General features: G+C 44.6%; 1 protein-coding gene across 9 annotated transcripts in view; it reads left to right on the plus strand.

The window, feature by feature from the left end:
* UNC5D (unc-5 netrin receptor D) overlaps nucleotides 1-22,855 on the plus strand; it is a 582,366-nt gene that overhangs the window by 514,950 nt on the left and 44,561 nt on the right. For all 9 annotated transcript variants that reach the window (XM_002709540.6, XM_051833981.3, XM_089327353.1 and 6 more), the window contains 2 exons: nucleotides 18,586-18,754; nucleotides 21,343-21,570. In XM_002709540.6, coding sequence (XP_002709586.1) covers nucleotides 18,586-18,754; nucleotides 21,343-21,570 — 397 coding nt within the window. The remainder of the gene's footprint in view (nucleotides 1-18,585; nucleotides 18,755-21,342; nucleotides 21,571-22,855) is intronic.

Below are 22,855 nucleotides of genomic sequence, written 5' to 3' on the forward strand. Positions count from 1 at the left end.
GGAACACAAATGGCTCAAAAACATCAGGAAAGAATGATCACTGGGTGCATCCTGCAATTTTAAAGTAAGCGAAAGAAATATCTCAGGTTTAGTCAGAGCTAAAGGATTGGTTGGCCTGCCCCGTGGCACTTTAACCTTGCGAGTTCTGAGTTAGCCAGTTTGTCCTATCTGTGTGTCCAAGGTGTGGGTTCATTACTGCTGTCTAGGAAAGCTGTCAAAAGTAGGGACAGCTTATCCAAGACTTCCGCTCTGTGAGGCAGCATTCTCCCATCATAATGTGGGAAAAATAAAATTGTAGGAAGGACACATTTCTGCTGAGCTAGCTGGAACCCTCCCACACAATCCTACAAGGGGACTTCAGAAAGTTCAGAGGAAATGGGACTAAAAGACAAATTGATTTTGGTATAAAAATCTGAAGTCCAGAGATCATCTTTGCATAATGCACATTTTCTATGACCTTTTTGAAGACCCCTCAACATACATGAAACTCAAAAAATGCACCAAAATAAACCCATTTTTTAATTCCATTTTCCACAATTTTTTTAAGTTCCCTTGTATCTCTGAAGGAAACGGCCAGTCCCTTGCTTAGAGACCATTTAGCTCTCTTTGCAATCCTCATTCTCTTTGCATGGGCACCACAGTACTTCCACAGGCACTAAAAACAGCTAATGTGTTTTCTGCTTTTTTCTAAGCTGCCGTGCATTTTTGCCATCCCTGCCAAGAGGCAGCCCAGACCTGACTTCTTCAGCTTTTAATCTCATGATTAATCAGGCAAAGGCCATTGTGTCATCTTTTCTTTGTAATGTCACTTGAAAACCCATTTTCATTTTGTGCCGTCCCGCTGTCACCCTGAACTGTGCTAGACGAAAGGCCCATTTTCCTCAAAGTCTGGAGAGCTGAAATGCATTGCTCTGTTTCTTTCATCTTTGCCACCAGAGCCACCGCAGTCCCCTCCCCGTCAGTTCATAGGTGTGGGAATTAGATTTACTCAGCCTCCAGCACTTCTGTGTACAAAATAGTGTAGCATCTTCTGTGTAAGCTAAAATCCACGCCATTTTCCCAGCCACCACACACGGCTGTTGCCCCTTTCTAAGTTCCATTCCTGACCTAGCAGGGTGATGATTCCCTGGAATTGTAACTGATGCAATTAGTTCAAATTCTCCACCAGATTCCCAAGGGCGTGGCTCTGTGGGATGAGTCAAAGACACAAAGCAGTCTCCCGTGCTGGCATCACCTCAGCTGGTTCCACTGTGATGTTTTGGTGATTTTAAGTGAGGGTGGTGCTCATTGTGTGATAGGCACCCTCTCTGTCACTGGAGAGCCCACTTGTTTTCTTGGTGAGCTTGCAAAAGGACATTGTATACTTCCCAGGAAAAGGAACCACTTCATAGTAATGTCTGGTGTGTAGCACACAGTGGGGGTAACTACATTTTGCAAAAACTTATCATGCATCTTATAAAGAGCTGGAAGACAGGACTCACTTTCCCTCCAACACCCCTGCTCTGTTTACCTTTTCAGATGTGCCCAACTGTGTCTTCATGTATCTTTTCCAGCCCCCTCCTGCGGTCTGACCCTGAGTTAGTGACGATGCTTAGGAACTTCTGTTGAGGTTTTCTAAATAGAGAAACACGTCAAAACCTTTAAGGAAAAATAGAGTTAAAAGATAAGTCTATGTTTGTGCAAAAAAATTTGAAATCCATGCGTGGTGTTTTATTTTTTTATTTTTTTATTTTTTATTATTTTTTTAACAAGCAGAGTGGACAATGAGAGAGAGACAGAGAGAAAGGTCTTCCTTTACCATTGGTTCACCCTCCAATGGCCGCTGTGGCCAATGCACTGCGCTGATCCGAAGCCAGGAGCCAGGTGCTTCTCCTGGTCTCCCATGCGGGTGCAGGGCCCAAGGACCTGGGCTATCCTCCACTGCCCTCCTGGGGCCACAGCAGAGAGCTGGCCTGGAAGAGGGGCAACCGGGACAGAATCCGGCGCCCCGACCGGGACTAGAACCTGGTGTGCCAGAGCAGCAGGCAGAGGATTAGCTTATTGAGCCACAGCACTGGCCAACATAGTGTTTTCATAATGTGCATTTTCCACAAACTTTTTGAAGAATTCTTATGCATGGATTTTAAAACAATTTTGTTTTGCAGCAAAATAAACGTATCTTAATTATATTTCCTGTGAACTGTTTGAAGTACCCTCATGTAGTATATTCAGTGGTGTGCGTAAAGCAGCCTTTGAATCCTTGGAAAAGAAATCTGTTTGGATACACTATTCAAGGGTTCTCCCAAACATTTGCTTCATTTCATCTCTGTGATACTTTTAATTTTTTTGTTTTATTTGTTTGAAATACAGACACAGAGAATTCTCATCCAGTAGTTCATGCGCCAGATGCCTACTGGGACTGGGCCAGGCTGAAGCTAGGACCCACAAACTCAATCTAGGTTTCCCATGTGGGTGGCAGAGATCTCAGTGCATGAGGCATCTCCCACAGCCTCCCAGGGTGCACTTTAGCAGGACTCAAACTCGGGCACTCCATGATGGGATGCCGGCATCCCAAGCAACATCTTAACCACCACGCCAAATGCCTACCCCTTCTGTGATGATTTAGGAAAATGGATTTTGTAACATTTTAGTGGTGAGTTTTTAAAATCAGGAAAAAGAAGGCTCTGAGAAACTGAACTTCTTTCTCACTACCAGCCTAGCCACAGGCAGAACCACCCCACTCACAAGGTAGAGAACACTTAGTGATGTCAAGGGGCCAGGGACTAGAGGAGCCCCACAGAAAGGAGGCGGCATGAAGTTGGAGCTGCCACAAGTTCTTGGTGGTGAGAAGCCTTTGGCTCCACCTGGGCTCCATGCTGGATGAGTCCTCCTTTTTTTAAATAGATTTATTTTATTTATTTGCAAGAGTTACAGAGAGAGGTAGAGTCAGAGAGATGGAGAGGTCTTCCATCCGCTGGTTCGCTCCCCAAATGACCGCAATGGCCAGAGCTGAGCTGATCTGAAGCCAGGAGCCAGGAGCTTCTTCCAGGTCTCCCACGTGGGTGCAGGGGTGCAAGGACTTGGGTCGTCTTCTACTGCTTTCCCAGGCCATAGCAGAGAGCTGGATCAGAAGAGGAGTAGCCGGGACTAGAACCGGCGCCCATGTGGGGTGCCAGTGCTTCAGGCCAGGGCTTTAACCTGCTGCTCCACAGTCCTCCTTTCTTAAAGGCCCCCCCTGACAGAGGAGGAACCCAGCCAGGATCAGGAACACCACCTCTCACTTCTCAAATTTTACTTTGCAAGACTTGGAGTCTTTGTTTGCATTTGGGGTTGAGTGTATGTAGGGCAAAATTTCATCTTTTCCAACTTAACCAGATTTCAGTCATTTTAAAAATAAAATTAAAGTAGTCAAGAGGGGCCATAAAAAATGAACTATCTCTTGGGGCTGGTGCTGTGGCATGGCAGGTAAAACCATCACCTCCAGTGCCAGCATCCCATATGGGCGCCAGTTCGAGTCCCGGCTGCTCCACTTCCGATCCAGCTCTCTGCTGGGGTGAACTATCTCACGTCCAGGCTTCTGCACACAGACAGAATGTACACACATTGCAGGAAGAGTGCAGAGGCAGTCCAAGCTTCCTGCTGCTCCTCTCGGACCTTTCCCCCTTGCAGCCCTCCCTCCCCACCCGTGGGCAGAGAGTGGAGAACTGGATCAGAACATTATTATACAGAGCTTTCTTCTGAGAAGCAATAAAATGAAAACAAAGGCAAACATTCATTTCTTTTGTCGGTTACACCGTTGTATGGATATCCCTGACCAAACACATAGACCAGCATTAGAAATGCTGTATGTCACCCTACTAAAGAATTTACAGAACACACGTTTTGGAATTTGAGCTCAACCCAAATGAGATAATTCAGCCCCTTTTGTCTTCCAGTTTTTACTGTGAAATGATACTGTGGGTACATGTTGGTGTTAGAATTGGGAAAGCAGAGATGGTGGTGGCTTGAAACATCATCCTCAGGCCGGCGCCGCGGCTCACTAGGCTAATCCTCCACCTTGCGGCGCCGGCACACCGGGTTCTAGTCCCAGTCGGGGCGCCGGATTCTGTCCCGGTTGCCCCTCTTCCAGGCCAGCTCTCTGCTGTGGCCCGGGAGTGCAGTGGAGGATGGCCCGAGTACTTGGGCCCTGCACCCCATGGGAGACCAGGAGAAGCACCTGGATCCTGCCATCGGATCAGCGTGGTGCGCCGGCCGCGGCGGCCATTGGAGGGTGAACCAACGGCAAAGGAAGACCTTTCTCTCTGTCTCTCTCTCTCTCACTGTCCACTCTGCCTGTCAAAAAAAAAAAAAAAGAGACATCATCCTCATTTAGGGGTCTTGGGTGTACAGTGGTTTTAATGCTGAAGTAGGAGGTAAACCCAACTACTAGACTAGGAAGTCAGAGGGAAACAGCTCTTGAACATGGAGCACGGAGGGTACTCTTTCTTCCACAGGAATGAGCTTACAGACGGACCCTGTGGACTGGCTCCTGGTGGGTTTCACTCCACAGTAGCAAGAACTACACACTCAAAAACAAAATTAAAAATACACACATATACACCCCTCCTACTGCACTGTGCCTCACAGAGCACATAAGCCCTCGGAAATGCCCTTAAGCCATTTGGGAAAGGATAATTTCTAGAAGAATAAGAAGAAAATTGTATGTATTGATCTTTTATCAATTAGATTAAAAGACTGATCAAATAGCCATTCTGCTAAAGAGTAAGCATGTCAAATTCAAAAATCTGGAGCCAAAATGCTGCAAAACCCAAAATGTGTTGAGCCGTGTCATGACACCGCAAGTGGAAAGTTCCACACCAGGAAACTTTTGTTTCATTCACAGAATTATTAAAAATAATGTACAAAATTACCTTCAGGCTATGTATATAGAAGTAGGTAAAACATGATTGAATTTTGTGTTTCAATTTGGGTCCTGTCCCCAAGATATCTCATTGTGTATAAGCAATTATTCCAAAATCAGAAAGAAACAACAAAACACAAAGCCCTCTGACAGAGGGTGTAGCCGTTTCAAGCTATCACCCTTTTAAACTGAATCCATTAAAGATCTTGTCCTGGGGCAGGCATTCCATGTACTGGTTAAGCAGCTACTTGGGATCCTTACATTCTGCATCCATGTGCCTGCGGTTCAGATCCTGGCTGCTCCAGTTCCAGCTCCTTATTAATATATACCTTGAGAGGCAGCAAGCAATGGCTCTGGTACTTGGGTCCCTGCCACCCATGTGGGAGACCCAAATGATGGTCCTGGGTCCTGGCCTGGTCCTGCCCACTGTGGCCACATGGAAGATCTCTTTCCCTGTCTCTCCCTTTCTCTGTCACTCTGCCTTTCAAATAAATATAGTGCATCTTTAAAAAGAATTGAGCTGTTTTAATAACTAGAGGATACTGGAAAGCTATCGAATCACAATGAAGTATATTCCAAGAGCCCTGCTACCAGTGGTGATTCTACCATGCAGAGTTTTGTTATTCATCATGAGGAGGAGCCAAATCCAGTTATTATAATAGATTAAACCTCATGAGCAAACCCAGTTACTTAAAAGAGTGATGGCATTGCAGTGTGAGATGCCCAAACATTGCCAGGAGTGAAGGATTGGACCCTTCTGAAGGCTCGGGGAAGGTTTAGACAGGAAGTGGCAATTGACTTATAACCTGGAAGAGAGTAAAAGGCATTCCAGTCAATGGGAATGGTATGTGCAAAGGGACTGGAGTATACATAATATCACATATTTTGTAAAGGAAGCAACAAAATATGAGAGGAAGAACGACTGGGAATGAGGCTGAAAAAAGGCAGGACTAGATTATGTAGTATTGTTTGCTGCCTGGAGGAGAGACTGGCATTATCTGAGGAGTAGGGAGGGAGGAGGTTAAGGTTTGGGAGAGCAGGTCATACTCACAGCTCATCTCCACTGCTGCTGTCCAACTTCAAGTCCTCGTTATACAAGCATCCACCTTGGGAGCACAGTGAAAATCTCATTTTGCTCGACATAATTCTTAGTAGTATTTCTTCTATCCCTCTAAAGTATCTCAATTTGGACAATAATTTATGTTCACTCTACTTTTGAATGTCCTTGTCTTTAGAACATTTTAAATCTGTCTGTAATCCCCACATTGATAGCAGTGGGAAGCTTTGAGACACTTGGGGGGAATTTGGCAAGATCTGGGGTGTGTGTGTGTGTGTGTTTTAATGTGAGGGGAAGGAGGTGAGGAAGTGGAAGATAATTCCCGGAGCTTTGGCTTGGGAACCAATGATTAATTAATAGACTCACCAGCTGGAGGTCAGCGGAGAGTTTGTGATAATAGTTTTATCTGAGAGCAACTTTGGATGTCTTTCCAGGGACTAACCACAGCTCTTTGACTTAGAAGAAAAGGGTTGGAAAAAAATTATTAAAGAATATATAAATAAGAGGAGGAAAGCAGTATTTATAACCAAGAGCAAAAGAATCCAACTCCCACATGCAGCTTTTGGCTTGAGCATGTGGCCGCAGTAAGACGCCATGACACTGTGCATGGACTATGCCTACCAGCTTTGTTCAGAGTGAGATCTTCCTGTACCTTCCCAAGCAAGAATCTGCCAGTCCTGGTGCTCACTGCAGTGAGTTGCTAGCATGCCTACCTTTTCAGAAAATGTGCAGCCTCTCGCCTTGGCATTATGGGAGAAATAGAGTTACTGGAAAGGAAATGACCTGATGGAGTGAGGAGAACACAGGAATTCAGACAGCTGGGGCTCCCGTCCCCCTTGGCACCAGCCCATGTGACCTTGAGCAAATCTTTGTGTGTTACCACCTACAAATGATACACATTATTAACTATGCCCCAGGATTTTCATGAGGACAAAATGACTTCATATCTGGATAGTCCAGGGCAAACTATACAATGCCACAAAATGCTGTATCTTTAAATATATATTTTAAGTAACTGTCCTTAATGGTTTTTAATTTCCTAGGTAACAGAAGTTTGCTTTGCTCTGTTTCCACTGCTGCAGGGTTCTCCCCTTTTCTTTGCACCCACATTCCTAGACTCAATCACAGTGAGCCTATTTATAGCTCGCTTTAAAATCAAGGGCCTTATGAGGGTACAGAGAATGCCCTGCACCCCTCCCGTTGTGTTTCCCTCTGAGTCTCACAACACTCTGGCCTATGGTGTATACCTACAAGGTGTGTTGTGTGCAGGCAAACAGTGGACTTCAGGGAGGCTGATGCTCAGGAGATCCGGGGCCACCTTGAACAGGCTTTGGTCCTGTCTACTTTGCTAGGCTTTCCTTTCTAGTGATGGGCGCACATGAGAAGTGTGCTTATCACCATCCCTGTGCCATGGTCAGTGGTGGCATTGAACTGATTTGTTGTTTTAAGCGAGTTTTAGAGAATTTTTTACTAGAAGAATCAAACTGGTGGCAGGCATATACCTACCCCTTCCGCGAGACTTGGTGTTAATTAGCTATATAGTGGGTATAGGGAATGATGAAGAAAGGCATTTCCTATGGAACGGAAAGGGGGTGTGGGGTCATTTTGGTTTGGACAAGGGGAGTAAGTTGCTGCCAGTTGAGAAATGCATGAATTCTTTCAGGCTACCAGTCCCATGCAGTGTCATAAAAGGGACAATTTATCAAATGGTGTCTTGAAGGCCTAGAAGGGTCAATGCACCTTTCGTGAAAGATTGTGCTCTCTTCCCCAGTGAAATCACTACGTCATTTTGGTTAGAATAGAATGCCGTCACCACCAAAGAAGTAACCGGAAGTGATGAGAAGGGAAGGGGAGGACAGGGGACAGAAAAGGGATTCTTGCATTGTCAGTTTAAGTTCTGCTTCTCGGGCACGGTGGAGAATGCTGCTCTGCTCAACGCGTTCACCCTGTAGCCCTTTGGTCCACACACACACACACACACACACACACACACACAGGAATAAAAATTATCAACATCTTAATATCCATCCGAAGCCCGCATGAGCTCACAATGTGAAGTGATTAGTGTAGTCAGGGGGAGTCTTTAATTAAAGATGCCATAGACAAGCTAACAATGGCCGTGAGTGTTGTTAATAGATCTGATGAAAGGCACACCTTAATTCCATCAGAGAAAGTTGCTGCTCCATGATCTGATTGCACATTGTACAGGAGCTCCTATACTGTAATTATTTTTATTTGTATGTGCCGCCGATTTTATTGCCCGAGCTGGATGTAGAAATAACCCGTCCTATTAAGATATTTAATATATATCATCCTTTCTACTTGGCTTAGCTATAGCCTCATAAAAATGCCAGGAGAAGGTACCAGTCCACACTAAGACTGCCTCCATCCTTTTTTTTTTTTTTTTTTTTTTAAGATTTATTCATTGATTTTGAAAGTTATCAGTGAGCTCAATCTTCCATCCACTGGTTCACTCCCCAAATGACTGTAAGGGCAAAGCCAGGATCCAGGAGCTTCTTTTGGGTCTCCCACATAGGTGGCAGGGACTCAAACACTTGGGCCATTTTCCACTGCTTTTTCCATGACAGTAGCAGGGAGCTGGAGCAGCTGGAACACAAGTCAGCACCCACATGGGCTTTACCTGCTATGCCACAATACTAGCTCCTGCCTCCGTTCTTTCTAAGACAACCAGCGCCGCCCTTTGAAAACCTCAACAGTCAGGGCTGGCATCATGGTTAAGCAGCTGTTTGCAATGCCTGCATCCCATATGAGCATCAGTTTGAGTCCTGGCTGCCTTGCTTCCGATCCAGCTCCCTGCTAAAATATGCCTCGTAAAGCAACAGAAGACTTTCCAAGTATGTAGGCCCCTGCCACCCACATGGGAGACCCACTTAGAGTTCCAGGCTCCTGGTTTTGCTGCTGATATTTAGGGAGTACACTAACAGGTGGAAGACCAACCTCCCTTTATCTCTCTCTCTCTCCCTCTCTGTCTTTCAAATAAGTAAATCTTAAAACACTGGAAAATCAACTTCCTAACTCCCTGATCTGTAATCTCTAAACTTCACCATAACAGTTTTCCAGGATTCCATGATGTTGCATGCATATATGAAGCTTTGCCTTGGAAATTGGGGTGGGGGGTTCTAGAAGCTGAAACAATGCAGACGACCCCAAGAACAGACATCTTGGTCAGATTGTGCACTGTGTGAGAGAGAGCAGTGGATCAAGAGGCAGCAGAGAATGGTCCTTAGGTGTGAAAACCTCTCGATAAGCAGAAGACTGGAGCTCCAAAGAGGTGCACATGCTAATACCAGAAGCTGTGAATCTACTACCTCCCATGGAAAAGGGGACCTTGTAGGTGTGATGAAGGTTTAAGATCCTAAGGTGTAGGGATGATCCCCGATTATCCATCTGGGCCCATTGCAGGGATCAGGAATGTCAGGGTCAGAGAGAGAGGTTTGGGGAGGTCATGGTGTTCGTTTGAGCTGTAACATTGCAGGCAACCTTGAGAAGCTGGAGAGGAAAAGGAGGTGGATTCCTCCCTGGAGAGAAGGAGCACAGGTGACACTTTATTCTAGCTCTGTGAGACGCCAGACCCACAGAGAGGGAAGATAGGAAACTTGCTGGTTTAAGTGAGCAAGTCTACTGGAAACCAATACAAGCTTCTATTGCCTCAAGGCTGTTTTCCCAAATCTTTCTTCAATGTCTCTTCAGTACAATCTTAGCTCTCTTGCCAACACTGCACCTTAGCCTTCCGGCTTTGGAGAATCTGTGACAGAGAATCTATGAATAGAGCGCTTCCACTGCCCACCCACTGCCACCACTGACGGATCAGTGCATTCTATTCCCAGCTCTGCCTCCAGGTTGAGTGTTGACATTGGCCATGTCCCTCCTAGACCCCATGCCAGGCACCTGAATTATGAAGGTGTGAGGCTGATTGTGCCTGGGTCCTTCCCTAGCCTACAGTGAAATGACTCTGTGAGATAGGATTCAAATTTCCTCCAGCGAAGGCTGTTCCCCCATTCAAATGTAAATGAACAAGCAACTGAGTAGATATAAAAAATGTCATAGAGGCATGATGCATGGATCCCCTCTTCCCCCTTCTTCCTCCCTCGTATTCACAGGGAGCCATCATTTCCCTTCTAAAAAATAAGCCCAACACTGCATACAAGATGAGACTTAAATTGTGTCTAGGAACTGGTGATTTACACATGATTTGCGATTCCTTTAGTATATTAATTGGTAAACACCCTATGAATGTGTATGTAAACTAAAGCCGTTTAACATATGCAAACAGTTTAATCTCTCAGTGTGGTGCTGCTCAAATTTCAGCAAATTCAGAAACTCCTAGCAATGTGTATGTAATTCCCCTCCTACCCCAACCCCCTTGGCGCCATCTCAGCTTCCTGTGATCCTATTTCTGATAATACCGAGTGGGTGACCCAGATCTTCAAACCCCTTAATAGCCTTGCCATATGCTTCTGTCCTCAGTGAATTGCACTTGTTGCCTGTTAGAATCCACTGTTCTAACTGCTCCTTTCCCTGCCCCAACTAATGGGATACAATGGCTGGATGCATTACCACATTATTTCGAGTTGCTAATGACTCCCCAATATCCTCGCTTTATTAATACACATGCTACGTAGAGAAAGGGGATGTGGGAACGGTCCCTGTACAGTTGAGCTTTCCATCTTAGTATATCCGCCAAGGCCCTCATAGTAAGCATTTCACTTGGCAGGCATCCACATTCCATTTGGGAAGCCTACCCTATATTTCATAGAACACCAAAACTCCACTGCAAGGAAAAAGTGCTGGTTCCTGGACCTTATCCCAGAAACACTGAGCCAAAATCCAGGAATACTCTGTTAAATAAACTGCTGAGAAATTCAGAGCCACATTGCAGGTTTAGAAAAGACGAATCTGTATAACAAAGAGATCCTGTTCAGCTTCACCCTTGGCTCTCCATTCTGCCCTCTTTCCCTACTCTCCCTTTCTACAAGTCTATTTTTGGAAACCATACATGTCAGTTGCCAGAATTAAAATCTCCCAGGACCCCTAGTCCTATTGTGAGGCAGGAAAACCTGGCTTTGAAGAACCCAGGGTGGGTGTTGTGGTATAGTGGGTTGTATTGGGATGCCTGCATCCCATGTTGGAGTGCTGGTCCAGTCCCAGATACTCCCTTTCCAATTCAGCTCCCTGCTAATGCACCCAGGAAGCCGCAGGTGGTAGCTCAAGTACTTGAGAGTCTGCCACCCACTTGGGAGACCCAGATAGTGTTCCTGGCCCCTGGCTTCTACCTGGCTTAGCTGGGATGTTGCAGCCACTTGGGAAGTGAGCCAGTGGATAGAGTCAATCAATCAATCAATCAATCTCATTTGCTGGCTCTTTCAAGTAAATACATTTTAATTGGGGGAGGGGGTTGGCAGGGAGAGGTGGAGGGGACGCTTAGTTCTTCCAAAAATTCTACCAAGTTGTTTTCCCAGGGTTCATCTAAAATCCCTGGGTAGAGCTGGCATGTGAGACAGGTGTCTGATGGAAAGAAAACAACAGAAATAATGAATCCTGAAACCTTGATTTTTATCCACAGCAATTTTCACTCACTAGGTCAAAATCTGAGGGTTTTAATGAAAAAATGGTAATAGTTAAAACTCCGTGTCTTGCTGAAGAACAGTAGGAGGCTGGAACTGCCTCACGTTCTGAACTCTAATTTTAAGACTACAGCTTCCCTCTACCTGCCTTTTATGTCTATTCTATTAAAATATGATTTAATTATGTATCGACTCAGGACCTGACATAGCAAAGCTATCATTAGTCTCCTACTCTGGGTGAAGGTGACCAAACCTGCATTAATCTATAATATGAGCATACGGCGGAAAGGAGGGAATGGCAATTACCCAGCGTTGCATGGCAGACAACAGCCACAATGAAAACCTCATCTCAAAACCTGAAACTGGTTGTTGTGCTTGAAGAAAATGACACGTTACAAGCCTACCATCAGGTCAAGAAATATTGAGTGCAAAGCAAAATGCGCGAGGAGACAGCCCAGACCTGATGGGGTTGGCAGTTGCAGGCTCGAGGCTGACCTCCTTCAGCATGACCCTTGGTGTATGGACGGGTGCTGGAGAGTTTCATTCCCTGGGTGGTGTGGTTTGCAGCCTCAGCTGCAGCAGCTCCATCACCCTCCACTGCACATTTCGTGTAGGGCTCGGCGGCCGCACTGACTGCACTATAAGAATTCTTGAAAAATTCTCCAGGGGCCTTCTGTCTTCTTTCATTCAAATAATTTTTGGGGATTTATTTGTCTGAACGGCAGTGTTAGAGAGATTTTCGGTCTGCTGGTTCATTCCCCAAATGGCTGCAACAGCCAGCTATGGGCCAGGTCAAGGTCAGGAGCCTGGAAATCCATCTGGGTCTCTCTCCTGGGTGGCAGGGGCCCAAGTACTTGAAGTATCTTCTGTGGCTTTTCAGATGCATTAGAGGGGAACTGGATAGGAAGTAGAGCATCTTGGGACACGAATCGGCACTCACATGGGATGCCAGTGCTATAGGCGGCAGCTTAAACCCGCCATGCCAGAACACCAGCCTGGATGTTTTATTTTGATACAATTTCAACCTTAAGGAAAAGTTGCACAGATAATATGAAGAATTCTCAACTGTTCTATACTCATGTTCACAAATGTTTTACTTCATTTTCTGTAGTCTTTTTTGAGTGTATGCACATAAACAAATGAATAAAGTTCATGTAGCTTGTTCAACCTTGGTGAACAAGATGTCTCTTTGCCCCAGATATGTCCGTGTATATATTCTCCCAGACAAGAGATCCTCTCATATGACCATAGTGCAATCACCAAAACCAGAAAAATCGCACAGCTCAAAAACTGCTGCACAGACCTCATTTGTATTTGACCTGTTCTCTGAATAATGTCCCTTCCATTAAAAAAAAAAAAAGTCCAAGTCCATTCATTCCAGTCTATTGTCATGTGTCTTTAATCCATGAATGTGAAACAGTCTGGGAGTCTGTTTTGATACATTGTAAGAGGGCTGGTCAGTTATTTTTTGCTGAATGCCCTTCTATCTGAGGTTGGCTGATGTTTCCTTGGATGAGATTTGTGTGGTGCAGTTTGGAGCAGGATACCGAGTTCTGTTTAGCGGGGAACTTTCAAAATCTGAGCTACGTGATTTCTGCTCAGGTTCTCCCCATGAATATTTTACCCTTTCAAAGTAGTAAGTGGCCCGTTGGAAGATACTTTGAGACCATGTAAATAGCTCTGTATCATCCTTCAAAACTTTCACCTAAAACATTAGCATTCATTTTTGATTTTTGACTGAATAATATTAATAATTAATAATAATTAAATAGTATTGCATTTATATTGATTGCTAAATGATGGCTTTCTGCATGTTAGTTGGTTTCCCATTGTATGGAAGAGTTTTCCCTTCTCATTCACTCAGGTCAGTATTTTGTGGGTTCTTAAATTATTTAATGTGTTATAATCCTTTGCTACCAATATCTGATGCTGAAAATGTTGCAGATTTGGTTTGTGGGAATCCCTTCAATCTGTGCTTTGCAACAAAGATTTTTTTGAGTCCTTATAACGAGCATCTACTGGGGACTCTGTGGATGCAATGATGAACAAAACAGGAAAAAAAATTCCTGAACTCATGGAGGTTACATTCTAGTTGTGGGAGGCAAAGGAAAATTAAGCAAATGGGTTAGTGCATTAGAAAGCATTTAGTGTTGAGGAGAAGAAGCAAAGTAGAGATTAGTTTTGGGTGTAGAGAATGTTGCGATTACCAGGGTCTGGTCAGGAAAAGCTGTATTTGGTGGAGTCATTTAAGCAGAGACGTGAAGAGCTCATGGGAGCTAAATCCTGTGAATGTCTGGAGAAAAACTCTCCCAGACAGCACCCTGCCATCCAAAACAGCAGGGATAATGGCAATAAAGCATGCAGCCAGTATCCTTGCCAAAGTGTGTTAAATTCCCATCATGCACGTTATTAATGTTTTGAAAATGTTGTTAAAGCATACATCCATACAATGACAGTTCACTGGATTAATTAGCCAGGTTAAAAAGCAGAATTCTTATAGAAAAAATCTAGCTCCTCAGGTATTGATCTTTATCTGGCCATACACAATATTCTAACTGTACATACAGTAGATTCCCCTAATCCACTCTTGCTTCCTGTGGTTTCAGTTGCCTGCAGTCAACTTTGGTTTGAAAATACTAAGTGGCAAATCCCAGAAAAAAGCAAATCATAAATTTTTTAAAAAGATTTATTTATTTGAAAGACACAGAGAGAGAAGTCTTCCATCCTCTGGTCCACTCCCCAAAGGACCACAATGGCTGGACCTGTGTCGATCCAAAGCCAGGAGCTGGGAGCTTCCTCCAGGTCTCCTATGCAGGTGCAGGGGCCCAAGGATTCGGACCATCCTCCACTGCTTTCCCAGGCATAGCAGAGAGCTGGATTGTAAGTGGAGCAGCCAAGACTCGGACCAGTGCCCATATGGGATACCAGCACTGCAAGCGGTGGCTTTACCTGTGACATCACAGCCCCGGCCTCATAACTCATAAATTTTAAATTGCACAGATCTTAGTAGCAAGATGAAACTTCACACCATCCCATTCCATCCTGCCTGGCACATGAATCAATCCTTTGTCTAGGGTATCCATACTGTATATACTACCCGCCCAGTAGTCCGTAGTAGCTGTCTCAGTTATCAGATAGACTGTTGAAGTGTCACAGTGCATGTAGCCTAACACTAGATCACAGTCTCATTGGTAGGCATTAAATCATCTTGTATCATCACAAGAAGGGTGAGTACAGTACAGAAAGGCATTCTGAGAAGAGACCACATTCATATAACTTTCATTCATATTACTTTCTATTAACTGTTGCTGTTAATCTATTAATGAGACCAATTCATAAATTAATCTTTATTGTAGGCATATGTGTATCAGGGTAGTTCAAGAAGTTCTTGGAAGATGGAATTAAAAGATAAGTTTCTTTGGGTGCAAAAAAATTGGAAAGCCATGTATAGTTTTTCATAATACTGATCTTCCATAAACTTTTTGAGGATCCCTTATAGAATATGTAGTGTTTGAGCCCACCTGTCATGGTTTCCAGTATCAACTGGGGGTTTTTCAAAAGTATCCTCCATGGGCTGGTGCCGTGGCTCACTAGGTTAGTCCTTCACCTGCAGCACCAGCATCCCATATGGGTGCCGGGTTCTAGTCCTGGTTGCTCCTCTTCCAGTCCAGCTCTCTGCTGTGGCCTCAGATAACAGTGGAGGATGGCCCAAGTGTCGGGTCCCTGCACCTGCATGAGAGACCAGGAAGAAATTCCTGGCTCCTGACTTTGGATCGGCGCAGCTCTGGCTGTTGCGGCCATTTGGAGAGTGAACCAATGGAAGGAAGACCTTTCTTTCTTTCTTTCTCTCTCACTGTCTGTAAAACTCTACAGTCGAATTAAAAAAAAAAGTATCCTCCATGGATAAGAGGTGAAGGGGCGGCCGGTGCCGTGGCTCACTAGGCTAATCTTCCGCCTGCAGCACCGGCACACCGGGTTCTAGTCCCGGTCGGGGCGCCGGATTCTGTCCCGGTTGCCCCTCTTCCAGGCCAGCTCTCTGCTGTGACCTGGGAGTGCAGTGGAGGATGGCCCAAGTGCTTGGGGCCTGCACCCGCATGGGAGACCAAGAGGAAGCACCTGGCTCCTGGCTTTGGATCAGCGCGGTGTGCTGGCCACAGCGTGCCGGCTGCAGCAGCCATTGGAGGGTGAACCAACAGAAAAGGAAGACCTTTCTCTCTGTCTCTCCCTCACTGTCCACTCTGCCTATCAAAAAAAAAAAGAGGTGAAGGGGCCACTGTATGTACATACATAGGTATATATAGACAGGTAACAATGGGAGAGCAAAGTCCCATTAAATAGGGCTCTTCAGTGTACAGATCAGACTGGGGTTTGTGATACACTGAACTAGTTCCTATTACAGTTCTGACATCACTGCTGTTATTGGTTATTTTTAGCTCCAGCAATTTCAGAACAATGGGGGTTTTTTCCCCCAGCAGGGATGCGAGTCCTGCCTGGTTACGTATGATATAATGTGATAAACTCACATGCCATCTGTGCTTTTCTGACAAAGCCTCAGTTTTGCCCACACCTAACTGAAGGCTTTTGTCCTCAGCCCTCTGTGCTCAGATGTCTTGGGTCTGTCTCCATGACTACAGTTGGCCTACATCTTACCCCCATCTTGCCTTGGGATGTCACCAGAGCCAGCAGTCTTAGCCAGAAATCTAGTTCCAGTGGAGAAGAAAAGTACAATCTGCCTTCAGAGGGCAGGATACTGTGAGGAAGAAGTTGAGAATCATTTTGCTGCCTGCGCTTTGATTGGCATCTCGGGGACCTTATGCTGCTAACACCTGCCTCCACAGGTGTGCAGAGGGCTTTCATTAATATTTTCGAATCTCCCTGATTGCGACAGATAGAAGGTGGCAGAGAAGGGTAAATTATTATTAATCATTGAAGAAACTGGCGAGATTAAGTTTTGTTCCCTCACAGAGAGAGACCGACCCCCACCCACAGACCCTATTTTCCTGGTAGGAAGATTAAATGTACATCTTGATTTACTTACACTGTACTTACAGAAATGCCAGTGCCTATTTAATGCAAAACTCTATACCACACTCCACCTAATAGTCAGTCTGCCCTTCTATGCCAGCTCCTACTCCTTGTGTTGTATAAGTTATTGCTAGAAGGAGTCTTGCTATTCTCGATGAGTGTGAAAGTTCATCTAATTAGCGGATTTCAGTTCATTTGGCATTAAATAATTCCCCAAATTCCCATATGTTTGAACAATATGTTCAACAAGGGGGATGATTCTCCGAAAGCAATTAAATAGTTCTTTTAGGAGAGCTTGTCATCGGTCACTCATAAGCATCTCTGCCACTTCTGTCTGTGATGAATGCAGGCGACAGTTATGCCGAAAGCGCTTAACCCTCTCTGATGGTTGCTGGCAGGTGTCCACACACACACTGCCGCTCCGTGCTGGTTATAGCACACGCTGGACGCGCGGTCTATCCAAACCTCAAGTACATTGTTCTAGGCTCTTCAGCGGGAGCATTTGCTGTTGCCAGTGCACTGCTTTCCAATGCCTCCCCCCACCACCTACGCAGCTAGCAAGTAACTACAGTCATGTGTCGGCCTACTCCCTGTGTTGCTTGTATAGGAAGATTTGCCTCTGTGGAAGACCGGACTTTGGAAGGCACCTCCAGTGCTTGCAGGGGAGGGAGAGAGGGAGACTGTGTAATGCTGTTCAGGCCTGTTTGGATGCACTGCACACGAGACACTCGTGCGCTCGGTGAAAGGCCTTGGCATTTCTGCAGTGGCAAATTATAGATAACGAGCTCGAGTGTGACCATTACTAACTTGAGAGAGCACAGGAGGTGGCAACAAAAGCATTTCCGAAATTAACAACATGTTAGATGCGTTCAGGCAAAAGCTGCAGGTGTAAGATAGCAGAAAGGGTGGCATCTTTACATGCCATCTCTCATCTATTATGTTGCCCAAAGGGTCGCCTTTATGATTGGGGACAACATATTTAAATATCCTTCTAGGTGGTGTGAGTGAAAGCTCTGATACACATACTACCTCCAATCGTAGAGCCTATGTGGCCTTGTTCAATTACGAGTCCCAGGTTATTTTTGTATTTCTTATGAGTAAAAACCTAACAAAAAATATCACACAGCTTGTTTGCAAAAACGTGTGCAGTTGGAGGAAAATACACACAGACTTGTGGGTTCTTCTGACTGATGGTTGGCCTATAAACCACCCTGCTTTTGTGGTTAGGGGCAGAGATGGAAAACAGAAGCCAAGAAAATGAAAGGGAGATGCATTCAATAGAGGTCTTATTCCATACCACTTCTGGTGCACTTTCTTTTCTCTGTTTCACGACTTTGTATTTCCATTGTAAATGATTCATGATGCAGACGAATCTGAACAGAGATTTGAGTGGCATGATTTTAATTTTAGACCTAACACAGGAAAGAGTTGAAAGATGTGTGTTTACGTATTTGATTATGCACATTTATAACCATCTACTGTGCTATCACTGTACAATCCGTGTATTTCTGCATTGGCAGACAACAAATGCTTTCAAAGCTAGGATAGACACACTCAATCTGTGTATGTTTATAGTACTATTTTGTTCCATAATAATCTATGGTTTACTACCATTTAGAAGTATATGTTAAATATATATATATACACATACATGTGTATTGTAGAAAGTGCTGTTAGGAAAAAGTTAGATTGCCAGGTCAGTCATTCCCATACAGTTCTTGGCTTTGGTCATGGATAACGTAGTAGAAAAGGTTTTAGCAGCTGCTTTGTGACCCACGAGTGAGGTCCTCAGTTCTCCATGTCGGCCCTGTATGTGGCACTTTGTTGATGCGTTTGTCACAACCTAGCTTTGCAATCGAGATGTAAGCTCAGCCTACATGCCTGAGCAGTTCAGAAGGGCGCCTGCTCCCCAGGCCAGTCCTTGGGGAGTGCCGCGCTGCGGGAAGGGATCTGGCTCAGTCTGAGGAATGCCCCAGCCTGCAACTGAATTCTCACTCAGACGTGCTGCCTCTCCCCTTCTCTCTCCCTGCTCCGTGCAGCCTGCAGTCAGACGGGTCTGAGGTGCTTCTGAGTCCTGAGGTCACCTGTGGCCCCCCAGACATGGTCGTCACCACTCCCTTCGCACTGACCATTCCACACTGTGCTGACGTCAGCTCTGAGCACTGGAACATCCACTTGAAGAAGCGGACACAACAGGGCAAGTGGGAGGTGAGAACCTAGTCTTCCTTTAAAAAAAAAATTGAATTTGGGTTTTTCCATGGGTACGTTTAACCTTAACCTTTCTTAACACGGTAAGTCAACTGTGAATTTCTGAGCAATTCTGTGTTGCTAAGGGTTGGTGGCATGTACTTTATAACACCCTAAAGGCAGTGGATTGGTTTTCCATAAAAATGGAAGAGACAAGGGATAACCCAGAGCCTTGAATCTGCTCTTAGGATAGAGTTGTAGTTCAACATACAGACGTGCGCGCTTACCACCTGCACTGAGTCACCTTGCTTTGTGTTCTTTTCTGAATTGGTGTTACCCAGCCTCTGTGAAGGGAGTGAGGGTTCAGTGCATGCAGGCTGTGTTTAGAAATGAAATTTCCATATCTTGTTGTATCCTGGGGGTTAAAATTGATCTATGTTTAAGTGTTCAGGAATACAGTAGGTACTTACTGTATGTTTGAATCAATGGATGTTTAAAGAATTACTAGTGTCTTTCTCCCCATATATGTGAATCCATGCAAAGTGATACACTGAAAAAAAGAACCAAGATGCTCCTTTTTTTTAAGATCTATTTATTTCAAGGCAGGGTTGCAGAGAAAGAGAGAGGCCTTCCATCTGCTGGTTCACTCCCCCAGATAGCCGCAACAGCCAGAGCTGCACCGATCTGAAGCCAGGAACTTCCTCCCAGTCTCCCATGTGGGTGCAGGGGCCCAAGCACATGGGCCATCTTCTACTGCTTTCCCAGGCCATAGCAGAGAGCTGGATCAGAAGTGGAGCAGCTGGGACTTGAACCAGTGCCCATAGAGGATGCTGGCACTTCAGGCGGTGGCTTTACCCGCTATGTCACAGTGCTAGCCCAAACCAAGACACTCTTAAGAAAGAGAATGAGGCTATATAATAGGAAATTAGGAACAAGTGAGTTATAGCAAAGAAAGATCGCACTTGAATTACTATTTTACATGAATGCTCTGATCTCTCTGATAAGGGTTCCTTTATGTCCATCTGAAGTGAGTTTGCAAGCAAGCAGGTAAGCAATCCTGTTAGAGGACAGCGAACTGTCCCAGCTAGCCCTGCCTGGGATCTGACCTCCCAGGAGGTGCTCCAGGCCAAAGTAGTAAAAGTGAAATTGTGTTTCTTGCTGCAGTGAGTGACAGCGACCCTTCCTTGCTGTGTGTCATACCTTCTTGTCCCAGAATGCAGTCTGCTCTTTATTCCATGCTGGTGTAACCACAAGCCACATCCTTGGGATGTCACTCCTCGGGATTTACAAAGAAGCCACATTTTGATCTCCTTTTCACTAGGTGGGGACCTGCCTTGCTCTTGACCACTTTGATTTTTTTCTTGTCAGCACTTCCTCCCAATCTTATGCCTCCAGATGGTGTTATGTTTATGCTCCACTAACCCAATCACACATTCCTAAATTCTTATCAGGGAGCATGAAATATTGTAGTGCATCTTATCCAGATCATCTATTGAATGGTCCCTCATGATTGATTTTGGTGGAATGAAAAAGGATAAAATGTGTGACAGGATGTAAAGATTCAGGATATTTAAAGGAGTCTTCTGAAATATACCTTTGTTAAGAACACAAAGTTTGTTCATTAAGGTTAATAGTCCACATGTTTCTTTTTTTAAACTTGACATTGAAAATTCTATGTTTTTGTTGATTTGTTCAATGTAATTTCCGGTATAACAACCTAGTAAGTAGATGTCTAACATGCTGAACATAACCATTTTTTGAGTTCTTGATGTTAGCTGTTAGTCTGATAGAAGAGGAACATTTAATGTCAAGACAGGTAGGACAATAAGAATATTCTGAAAATGTTTCTATTTATGTCCTTGCAGAGGAATTTTTTTTGTTTTTAATGCTATCATAGCTTTATTCAGTTGCACAAAAGTATTAACTGCAAAGTTTTTTTTTTCAACTTTTATTTAATGAATATAGATTTCCAAAGTACAGCTTATGGACTACATTGGCTCCCCCCGACCCATGACTTCCCTCCCACCTGCAACCCTCCCCTTTCCCGCTCTCTCTCCCCTTCCATTCTTATCAAGGTTCATTTTCAATTTTCTATATATACAGAAGATCAGTTTAGCATACATTAAGTAAAGATTTCAACAGTTTGCACCCACATAGAAACACAAAATGAAAAATACTGTTTGAGTACTTGTTATAGCATTAAATCTCAATGTACAGCACATTAAGGACAGAGATCCTACATGAGGAGTAAGTGCACAGTGACTCCTGTTGTTGACTTTACAAATTGACACTCCTGTTTATGGCATCAGCAATCTCCCTGTGCTCCAGTCATGAGTTTCCAAGGCTATGGAAGCCTTTTGAGTTCTCCGACTCTGATCTTATTTAGACAAGGTCATAGTCAAAGTGGAAGTTCTCTCCTCCCTTCAGAGAAAGGTACCTCCTTTGATGACCTGTTCTTTCCACTGGGATCTCACTCAGAGATCTTTCATTTAGGTTTTTTTTTTTTTTTTTTTTTTGCCAGAGTGTCTTGGCTTTCCATGCCTGAAATACTTGCAGAGTAATTTTAAAATCCCAAGTTGAGATACTGTAACGTGTGTTTTCCCCAACAGGAAGTGATGTCAGTGGAGGATGAATCCACATCCTGTTACTGCCTTTTGGACCCCTTCGCGTGTCACGTGCTCCTAGACAGCTTTGGGACGTACGCCCTCACTGGGGAACCCATCACAGACTGTGCCGTGAAGCAGCTCAAGGTGGCGGTGTTTGGCTGCATGTCCTGTAACTCCCTGGATTACAATCTGAGAGTTTACTGCGTGGACAATACACCTTGTGCATTTCAGGTCAGCTTTTTCCCTCTCATTCTTCTTATGGTGTCATGGAAGTATGGGGTTTCCTAGAGACGAGAGTTGCCGTGTTGAGAGTCTAGAAAATGAACCCTCACCACTAGTCTGGCTGGGATACCAGTTTTGAAATAAGAGCTATGTTACTGTGTGTCCAACAATGCAAAAGGGTTGGATGTACCTGACACTCAAAGGGTTAAATTAACACTTGTATAGACAATTATGTACTAAATTATAAAACTCACTAGGAGTGCAGAGTTCAGGAAACAGAGATAGAGGAATCGGAGAAGAGGTTTTGAGAACCCTTTGCAAACTTCCGTAGATGGATGAGGTTTAAAAGAAGAAAGGGATACCATGTCGAAAATGGCATGAGCCACAGGAGCAAAGAGTTATGTGATGTGCAGAGGGCAGTGATAAAAATGCTTGAATCAACTGAAGGTTGTAGTTACAGAACGACGATTATAAATCGGATCTGTGGCCAGGCAGCCACAGTTTATCCTGCACACATAGTCTATTAATTATCAGGCTGTAAGGGCAGAGGTGGTTCAAGGTTCCTTTCCCTTTTTGGTGATTTTAATCATGAACGATTCTTTTTAAATGAGCTACTCAGGAGGAGTACAGTTTATTAATAGCAACAAGGAGACGCAGAGCCTGCCTGTGTAAGCTGTGCCCGTATGTAAATAGCACAGCTCTCCTGACACACCTCATTCCAGATCCCTGCCATTCCCGTCCTGGGTCATTAGGTCCATTATGCAAAGCATTTCCTCAGGAACGAGATTTTTAAGACACTGGGCTGGAAAACTCATGTTTACCAATAGAAAAGATACAGTGACCTAAATCTGGAAGATAGGCCAGGAAAGGTGACACGGTGCCAACCCTTGTCCCCATACCCGACCTGTCTCTTTGGTAGCACTGCTCTTTACAGAGGACACAGGTAATTTTTGGCTGTCACAAAAGGAGGTTGTGCCATTCTGCACAGAGCTTCAATGTCAGTAAACCTTGTCTCATGATTGCCAGTTTCTACTCCATCTGCTCACCTACCCTCAATAACACAGTTTCTCCAAGACAAAATACATAACACAGGCATTCAGTAAAATCAAGAACAAGTGATTCAATAGCATTAATCTAAGGGTCATTAATATCAGTACCTGTTGTGAAAGGCACCATGAGTCCAGCTGGATGCTCAGTAACTCAACCAGGTTTTCAAGGCTGAATTACCTGGAGTAATCATGGAGGCCAGCCAGTCTCTTGGCTCTCACAGATAACCCTCTCTTGACTAACGTGA

The sequence above is a fragment of the Oryctolagus cuniculus genome, chromosome 2 (genome assembly GCF_051225735.1).
Source record: "Oryctolagus cuniculus isolate XC-2025 breed Fujian yellow rabbit chromosome 2, ASM5122573v1, whole genome shotgun sequence".
NCBI classification, from domain to species: domain Eukaryota; kingdom Metazoa; phylum Chordata; class Mammalia; order Lagomorpha; family Leporidae; genus Oryctolagus; species Oryctolagus cuniculus.